Genomic DNA, 9,460 nt, shown 5'->3' with positions numbered 1-9,460 from the left:
CCCCTGTATGAACTGCAATGTTTCCTTTTTCTATTATTGTAACTGTACAATAAATATATTTAAGAAACAATTTAAAATAAAATCAATCCTAGAAAATCTGTGTTCAGTGTACTTCATCCAGTGACACATTCAAGACAAAATTGTGGTTTGAGCATTTCACATCTTTATTTCAGTTTTTTGTTTTTTTAACAATGTTGTGGCACCCAGGTCTAGTCTCAAAACGTGCACAAGTTTTTCTCTCCTGCAAATAAAAAATAAAATCATTTTCTGAGCAAAGCAAAGAGCAGGAAACTAGTGTTAACTCACAACCCTTTGTCTAGTTCCAGAGCTTCAATCAGCTCAGTTCTCAGCCTCATCACATCCAACAGACAGATCACTCAAGTTTCCAGGAGTTAATCTCCCTTTGGTAGTTTAAAAAAAAATATTTCCTCCATTTAAAACAAATATTCCAACATTTTGTTTGTATACATCAGTCTTTACAAAAAAAGTGAGGAGAACCCTCCAATTCTGAATCATAGAGCCACGCCCAAATCCCCCCCCCCAAAAAATACTCCCATCCCCGCAAAATATCAAAACATGATCTCAGGTCTAAGGAAGGGGAGGGGGGGGACAGGAATGACACGTAGAGATGGGGGAAAGTGACATGCGTAGTAATACACATTAAATCATCTGGATAAATTCAATTATGAGTGTAAAACATTTGTCGTGATAACCAAATATAGTGACAATGCACTGTACAGCTACGTGACACGAGTGTAACTGATTTTACAAGAACTTCAAACAGAAGACAAAGGGGGAGAATGAGGTGTATAGTTAAAGCAAGCATGGACATAAAATGGACCAGCTGACTTTGTGGAACTGGGTGAGAAAAGAGGGGGGGGTGTATATATAAACACAATAAGTCACTATTCTTATTTTTGATAATTTTTTATTTTGTCTTTTCCTTTTTAAAGAAAAAAAAAATGACTGTACAGAACTAATTCTAGGCCTATTCAGAGTTTTCAAACTCTACTCTGATGGTAAAGAAAGAAAAAGGGAACCCATTGGGAAAAAAAAATCATTAAAACCTCCAACTTGACTCGAAAAGGGAATTAAAAACCTAATTGCTTCTTTTGACTAAAACCAAAACAAATGAAATAAATAATGAACTCAGCAGATCAAATCAGTGGCGGTTGATGTGATTTCAAATGAGGAAGAGGCAGCATAATATATAAACTCTTAAGTTGGATAGTTGCATTGACTGCTTTATGGAGGCCGATGATATAAAAGTGAGATTTAGTGCAGATGCAGTGTCTATCAGTTGGCTGCCAGTCCTGTGGCCTCAGAGGAAAGCCTGGAGAGACAGAGACACCCAGAGAGAGAGAATAAGGCATGCATTCAGACAGGCAAGATAAAGTTCATTTACAATACATTACATCAGAATAAAATGTTAGATAGGGTTCATCAATACATTGATTTAAGGAAATGTAAAAGGATGATACTTCAGCTCGGGTTCTCCTCTTTTCAACAGCTGTTAAGGGTCAGCTCTCAACCGACACTTTGTGGTTTAGTGACGTAATTAAGGAGTTTTGAAGTTTAACATCTGGAGAAACATGCTTACTTGCATTCTTAGGGAATTAATATTGATAGTAACTAGTTAGCTCAGCATAAAGAAATGGAAAGAGGTAACCTACTCAGGATCCTCTAAAGCTCACTAACGAGCACAATGAATCTGGTTCATTTGCCAAAAAAAGCCTATATTGTAATTATGTAACTTCCTTAAGTCCCATCTTTACTGTTAAGTTAACGGCAGACACTTCAGGAAGTCATTGCTTCTGGCCATGAAATAGTCAATCATGAATCAGGTTTTGGGCAGAGCCAGGCTACATATTTGAATTACAGACATGTGATATTCATCTCAGCCACAAGTTGAAAATAAGTATTTCAGAGTGTCAAACTATTCCTTTAAAACTAAGCTCAATTAGTTGGAAGTTTTACAAAAAAGAATCATCTCAAAGAGTGATTTGGTGCTGTTGATACCTGAGGGCAGATTTACTTGGAGTTTTAAATTACAAATCACTACTTTATGGGAAAAATAAAATAAAACCATCATAATACATATACTCTCTTTTATAACAGCCAACAATATTCACTTAAAATTCACTACAAGAAAACTATTCCCATAAATACAATGTGACATCTTAAAGAGCTGCTACCGGAGCAGAGCTTACACAAAGAGAGAAATGCTTCAGTAAAACCAGTGAACCAATTCACTGTTCATGCTAGATTAAAAGTAATTTAATAATGTAATGCACTCAACATGTCACATCCTTAAGAGACAGGTCAAATCAAGCTACAGATACCCATTTTATAAATACGTCGGCGGCCACCTGTCTGGCTGTTTAACACTGTGCGTTTGTTTTCTGAAGAAAGCGCGGCACGGCCAGATACAAAAAGCAAGTGCAGACAACAGAGAGCATTGTCAGTACTTTAGTAGTGATGACTTGTGTTTCCTTTGTTAGTAAGGGGAAAGCCTTCGCCGTTTAGACTTGGAGCTCAGCTCTGGGGCAATTTTGGGCTCAGCGGGTATGGAGTGTGCGGGGTTACTGGCCCCACTGACAACATGGAGGGCCAGGAGAGGGAGGGGCTTGAGACTGAGGAGACTGGACACACAGGCAGGAGAGCTGGGGAGCAGGAAATCAGTGGAGGAGGAAGAGGAGGAGGAAGAGGAGGGAGGAGGCGGCCCTGGAGCCAACAAGGACAGAGGGATGGAGGCTGAGGGGGGCACCACACAGGAGGAAGAGGAGGAGGAGGAGGAGGAGGAGGAAGAGATAGCAGCAGAGGAGGTGGTGGTAGTAGTAGTAGTGGTGGTAGTAGCAGTAGTAGAGGTGGAGGGAGAGCACAGGCTGGTCTGTTCAGGGTTCAAGGAGGAGGGAGGAGGTTTAGAGGACTCTACACTGTAGAAAGAGAGACAAGGAGAGAGGGACAACACAGTCGGGATGGGTCACAGGGCAGGCTGGTGAGCAATGGGGGTAGTGAAAGGAAGGTGGGTGGGGGGGGAGGAGGGATCACTCAGGGACGTGATCAAAACAAGACAAAAAGCTTCATTAGAAAGACAATTAAAAAAAAAAATCACATCTCTCAGTGATTGATTGATGTGAGGCCAAGTGAAGGGTAGAATAAAGGGAAAAGAAGACCGAGAGCTAACAGCACTAAAGTGATTAACAGTAGCCACAAAATAAATAAACCAAATCTTGTGAATAAAAAACAAATTAAAATTAAAGAATTCTGCTGCTGATATATTTGCATAACATATTGGGTATATCAAACATTTTATACTTTAACAAGTTACTTTAGTTTTGTGGTCAGCTAGACAAAATATTTACATTTCAAACAAACTGACCGTGACACGGCACAACCCGTGTTGATCCTCTTAAAGGTCTGATCGAAAGAATCAGCTGTCGAGAGCCGACAGACTACAAAGCTGATTATCTCACCTGGCGTTGATGAGGTACTCCGCCAGACTGATGCTGGCCGGCGCGCCGGTGATGGTGACCTGGCGGTCGGTCGATCCATCTACTGGATTCGCAATCTTGATCTGGGCGCCCGACATTTGCCTGATCTCGTTGATCTTGGCTCCCTGGCGGCCGATGATGCATCCGATGAGCTGGAGTGGAGTAGAGCAGCGAGGTTAAGGAATGCATCCCTAATAGACCCACAGCCTCAGGAAAAGTTAGCAACTAGGTGAAAACAAGCTGGAATAAAGCTTAACGTTATGGCATTTTTTGTTTTTTATCCCAGTCAAACCGCATGGTTGCCATAGATACAGCATAGTGATGGGTGAGAAAACATTGAGAAAACATTTGTATCACTGCAACTTACTGTTGCAGTGATACAAATTTAAACTACTTACATCATTTGGAATGGTCATTTCATGGGAACTGTTCTGAGCAGAAGCATCCATCCCTGTAGAAGAAACAGCTGATTGGTGACGTTATAAGAAGGCAAACACCTCTACAGCTAATAAATGGCATTACAAGTGAGGACAGAAATCTTTTTTTTTCCTTCCCCCAAATGTGATTAACAGATGATTATCTTGCTTGTGATGCAATTCTTCAGACTGTTGGGGGATGAAAAATTGACAGCTTGTGCTGCATACCAGTGAAACCCTGGTTGCTTGGTGCGATGGGGAAGGGGCTCTGCTGCATGGCCAGCTGGTGAAGCTTGGTGAGCTGTGGAGAGATAGCAGCAGAGGAAGACTGTGAGAGTGACAGAGAGGGCAGGGAGAGAAATGGAGGAAATGGAAAACACAGGAAGAGGGAAAAACAGATCACAGTCAGTACAGGCAGCCAGACAGAGCACCTCCACAGAAAAACACCATGGCAGAAATCTTATTCATTCAAAAAAATGTGACCGAAAACCGTTGTGGTCTATGACTCGTCTATGTGGGGAACCCCACAGGTATTACTCCAAGGAGCAGGCTGCATCGTGTGCTAATGCTTTCTTGTAGGCTTCAGGGTCAGGACAAAAAATGCATGTATGAATGTAAATAAATGTTGTTGTTTTTTTACCTCTTTATAGCCATGTTTTACATTATCTGACTTCTGTTGCTAATATTCAGTGCAATGTATGACTAATACCAAACAGTATTACATCCAATGCTCCTGATAGAACATCTAAAGCTCATTAAAAAGACAAACGGATGAGATTTAGTACAACTGGTAATGAGGGAGGGTTTGTAAACAGTTATTTGGGACAGGCTGAATGAGAAACATAAAAAAAGACAGAACCAAAAAGGACAAACACAAAAGAGTGAGCAGCAGGAAAAGATTAATATTCATGGGACTGTGGATGAGTCTGGATGAACACAAACAAGTGTTGGTTTAATAAATACAGACTGCCAGTAGAATGAGAAACATTAAGTACCAACAGTGCTGCTGCTCACTAAATGAAAAAAATTTGTTACTAAATAAGCCCAGAGTTGGTCAAAAATATAATTTGGGCAAGTTTAGCTACAGTTGCAGGCTGTAAAATGGGGCATCTGTAGGTGGGATGGCAGTTGCCAGTTTCTGAAAAAGACTGTTGTAAATATGGGTGGGAGTGATGGGCATCTTAGAAAAATGGTCTACTGCACTTACATCTGGCTGTGGCATCGCATGCTGTCCTTGTACAGCATACGCCTGAAACAAAAGAAAACAAAAGCATTGATAGGCCTCCCATCTGATCTGGGTCAAGTTACATCTCCAACTCACCAATATATCAACAACAAAAAAATCAAAACGCTTTTCTGAAACTTATATAATTTAGGAATATCAAAACATATCCTGTCCAAAGTCTCTATTTCAGGAAGAAGGAGAAAGCTGCAGAGACACTAGTACTAGATACTATTCTTGCTTTTTGAAGAATAAAAAACTTTCGGTAAGATCAAACACCTTTAGACTGACATGGAGCAGAAAGAATTTTACCCAAGAAACTGACTCAATGAAATGCTTCATGGTCATCAGACTACTAAAACCACCTCTTCAAGACAATTAGCAAAAGGAGCTTTGGTTGACAGTTTTATGAACATATAGACTATGCACAGTTACTATCAAACCTTAAATGATCATTTAGTAAGTTTCATTGAGAGAAATATACTCTGAGCCTATCAAATCAATATCTAAGTATAACATTTTCAACACAGACACACACAGATAAGATGCCAAAATATCAGAAACTAAGAACATCACAAATGAAAAAAGGTGTGTGTACCTGTCCGCCTGCGAAGATGACGGGGGAACCTGAAGGCTTGGGTCGGTAGGGGATAGTGACCCCCTTAGGGGGAGACTGCAGGGGAGACAAAGTGGGTCAGTGTTATTGGATTGCTACCCATGTAATCATAATTGTAGAACAATCTACTGTAGAAGCTTTTAAAATTACAAATGGAGTACTAACAATTACTTGAAGCACATCAGCATGAGAGTGCGATATTTCAAAAGCCATAGCTCTGTACAAGGAATGCGTTTTTAAAATCCAATGCTAAAAAGAACACTTTGCGTGTCTGCCAATAGGGAACTTTAATGTGGTTTTTATATTATGCTATAGGATACAGCGGCATTTCACTGTAAAAATGGATTTTATAGATCACTACTCAAAGCCTAGCAGCCAAAAGAACAACTGATTTCACATCATTAATTAAAAAATGAACCACTGCCACTAAATTTGAATAATAGCTTCACTTACCTCAAGCATGACCACACAGATCTGCTTTACACACTCAATTATCGACTGGGGGGTACCAGCAATGGTGATGGCTCGCTCTGTGGAGTTGGGGAGCATGTCACCCGCCACTTGTACCTGAGCGCCAGTTGACTGGAAGACAGAGTAAAATTAGATGAGAATTCAAGACTTGCTGAGTGTTAGCATTTCATGAACTAAATTCCTTGAAAGGTAACAAGAATGCTAACGCTGAACATATATGGACACGTGTGGTCTGTATTTTATTATTTTCTTTAGGCATACTTCTCGAATTTCCTTGATCTTGCAGCCACCTTTCCCGATGAGGGAGCCACACTGACTGGCGGGCACCACGATGCGTAGGGTCACGGGGGGCTTGCTGGTTGCTGTGCTGTTTGTCATTGAGCTGCTTATATCCTGGGAAAAAAAATACATAACGATACGAGTTCATCTAGTTCCTGTCAGAGCTGGTTGCAGCTAACCAATGAATTCATAAGTCAGCATAAACTGTCATCTACCTCTTCCAGCTTCTCAATGATCATGGAGAATCCTTTAAAGATGGCAGTGGTTGGACCTGCCAAAGTAATGATCCTCTCCGGACAATTGCCCTCCGAGATGTTGATGCGAGCACCGCTCTACAGACAGAGAAAAAAAGCAAGAAATTAAAAACTAAAAATTAGGACAAACTTCCAACCGTAAAGACAAATATGTGACGCTGGCCTCGTAGTGATTGTACCATTATATTTGTTTGTACTTTACAATAATAGAATGAACAATAATAGGACCTCACCTCTTCTCTCATCTTCTTCACAGATTCACCTTTCTATTAGCAGAGAACAAAGGTTGGATTCATTATTGCTTGAAAAAAAGATCTTCAAATAATGATAGACAAACAAAACATCAGGTTTATTAAATAGCAGCTTACCTTTCCAATTATACTTCCGACCTCCTAAAACAGGAAAAGATAATCTTTCATTAATCAACTTTCACACTAATCAGTTTCCAAAAGTTGAAGACGTCAAAAAGTTTGCATAGTAACAGACACAGACTCAAGATGCGGTTGTTGACCACGATGAGATCCAGCATGCAGTCAGCTCACAGCAATTGTGTTTTGCTGATGTTGAGCAGGTGCTGGGACCTTATTTTTAATACTACAGGCTAGCAGAGCCTTTAGAGGACAATATTTTGGGACGCACCATATCGTGGTTTGTCCAGAGTCTAAGATGACGTGTGGGTCAGATTTTGAGCAGGAGTCATTGAAAATGACGAGACGAACAAGGTCTGTGTAAAATCAGCAACACGGTAACATGCCAAAACACTTTACTTTTCTTTGACATAAAGGATCTCTACACCAAGTGAATACCCTGACTCATCACATCAATTCCCCTGCCCTTTATACATTGCAGAGAAACTTTATTTTCATGAATATGCTGTTGTATGCTATTAGAGTCCTGGCGCACGCAGCTCGTGGGGGATCTCACCTTGCCATGCATGAGCAGCCTAATGGTAAGGGTGACATTGAGCCCTCCTTCAATCACACCGGAGTCCATTACTGCAACCTGGTCGTCAGTACAGAACTGAGATCTTTGGTCACCGAGATGGCTCTAAAAGGATATAGCAGACGAGGAATGATACACCAAGAATGACGATGTCATTGAATCAGCAGTGCATATAGAAAACACATGGCATGAATGCAGAATGGGGTTAACAAAAAGGTAGGACATGTGGTGTGCCTCTAATTCATGTATAACTGGTGCCTTGCAAAAACTGATTTACATGTGGTCACCAAAGAGGTAAATACTAAATGTTATGGCAACAAAAATAACCCCGCTCACTGTGAGTTAGTAGTACACTACCATTTATATTATAACACTGGCCGATACACAAATATCTGACATCTTAACCATATTCCTTAATGCTAAACTCTGGCATAGTGATGTGAGAGAGAGGTGTTCTTACTGCATATAGGTATTACTGTACTATATGTCAGCATACATTCAGTATAAGGCCCTACATTTGTTAGCATGAACCATATTTTGTCGAACTAAAACATTAATTTGCACCAGACAATGTAACGTAACACACTTTAAATGGGTATAATGTTGGAAAAAACAAACCAATAGAAGACGTTCGTACCTGGTTTTCCATTTGAAAAGATGTTTCCTTACTGAACCTGTCCAGAGAACATGATAATGTTAGATCCGTGCAGCTCATGCTAACGTTACTGCTCGTGAAAACTGATTCGTGCAACGACGAATAGCGAGGAACGGGACTCACTCTCACACTGCCTGCACACAATGTATTAATTTACAAACATATCAGTGCTTCGACTGTACAAGTTACCTACCATTCAAATAAGTACGTTAGCATTGAGTTGAGCGCCGTGCTAAGGGAAAAACACATTGCTTGTATGCTAACGATGCCTTCGTTAGCGGTGAATCAAGTTTACCAACAAATTTACCGACTATTACCGCAATATTATTATGGCCGTAGTTACTAAAAAAACATGAATACGTGTGCTCAGCGCGATATGTGCGCATTTAATAGCTCGCTTTGCGTGTGTTGGTTAGTTTCGGCGTAAGTCCATCAACTATTTACGCTTTTTTGTAAGTCGCTTAGCCATTTAGCATTTTGCTTTCTCGCCGTGCTGGAAAAATGAATGGAGCATGCGTGCGTTATTTAGCTAAGCTAGCTAGCTTGATTCGTCAACGTTGTTAATAGTTGATCAAACATCGACAGCTTTCGCAGCATTGCTGTTATATCCCGGTTTCATTCAACTACAGACAAAAAACAGCCGTTTTCAAAGCAACAATGAAATCAAACTTCTACGTGGCTAGCTAAGCTAAGACTACCTAGCTTAAGGCTAGCTTAGCTAGCTAAAGCATTCTGGACGGAGAGACTGCGTGCTCATCGTGCGGCCTGTTAGCATGCTGCACAAGAATCCGCTAGCTGCTGGGCGCAATTTCTTTCCGCTACTTCTAATCATAACACATAACGTAAATAAAAAAACACAACATATCAGATTAAGACTTACCTGAATGGTGTTGTGGTACGAGACCGGGGGGAGGGTTGGGGTTTTAAGGGTAGAAGGGGAGAGGTTCGGGAGGGTAGAAACCCGGGGGAGAGTTTAGAAAGGACTCGGGGAAGAGGGAAGAGTGATGTGAGATCGAGCTCCACTCCTTTGCACAAAGACAACAAAATTATAACCTCTGAACTTTTGCCTTTCACCCCAACCAAACCCCCATCCTGAGTTTTGGTTTGACCC

General features: G+C 40.8%; 1 protein-coding gene across 5 annotated transcripts; it reads right to left on the bottom strand.

Annotated features, from left to right (window-relative positions):
* Window positions 1-609: 609 nt before the first annotated feature.
* On the bottom strand, window positions 610-9,398 carry LOC119229470 (poly(rC)-binding protein 2-like). 5 transcript variants are annotated; one of them, XM_037489834.2, is made up of 14 exons: window positions 8,543-9,157; window positions 8,332-8,368; window positions 7,677-7,799; window positions 7,121-7,144; window positions 6,986-7,018; window positions 6,714-6,830; window positions 6,481-6,612; window positions 6,202-6,330; window positions 5,731-5,805; window positions 5,118-5,159; window positions 4,139-4,211; window positions 3,893-3,945; window positions 3,477-3,646; window positions 610-1,333 (listed from the first exon to the last, which is right to left on the bottom strand). In XM_037489834.2, exons 1-14 carry the CDS (start codon window positions 8,596-8,598, stop codon window positions 1,297-1,299), a joined length of 1,101 nt encoding a protein of 366 aa, XP_037345731.1. In that variant the 5' UTR covers window positions 8,599-9,157; the 3' UTR covers window positions 610-1,296. The 5 variants fall into 5 exon arrangements, with proteins under 5 accessions (XP_037345731.1, XP_037345730.1, XP_037345729.1 ...); XM_037489833.2 differs by having other exon boundaries at window positions 4,139-4,238; window positions 8,543-9,154; XM_037489832.2 differs by lacking the exons at window positions 610-1,333; window positions 8,543-9,157 and adding exons at window positions 1,340-2,936; window positions 9,230-9,398 and having other exon boundaries at window positions 4,139-4,238.
* Window positions 9,399-9,460: the final 62 nt, after the last annotated feature.

Source organism: Pungitius pungitius, chromosome 8, assembly GCF_949316345.1.
Source record: "Pungitius pungitius chromosome 8, fPunPun2.1, whole genome shotgun sequence".
NCBI lineage: Eukaryota > Metazoa > Chordata > Actinopteri > Perciformes > Gasterosteidae > Pungitius > Pungitius pungitius.
This window is presented reverse-complemented; position numbering and strand designations above follow the sequence as displayed.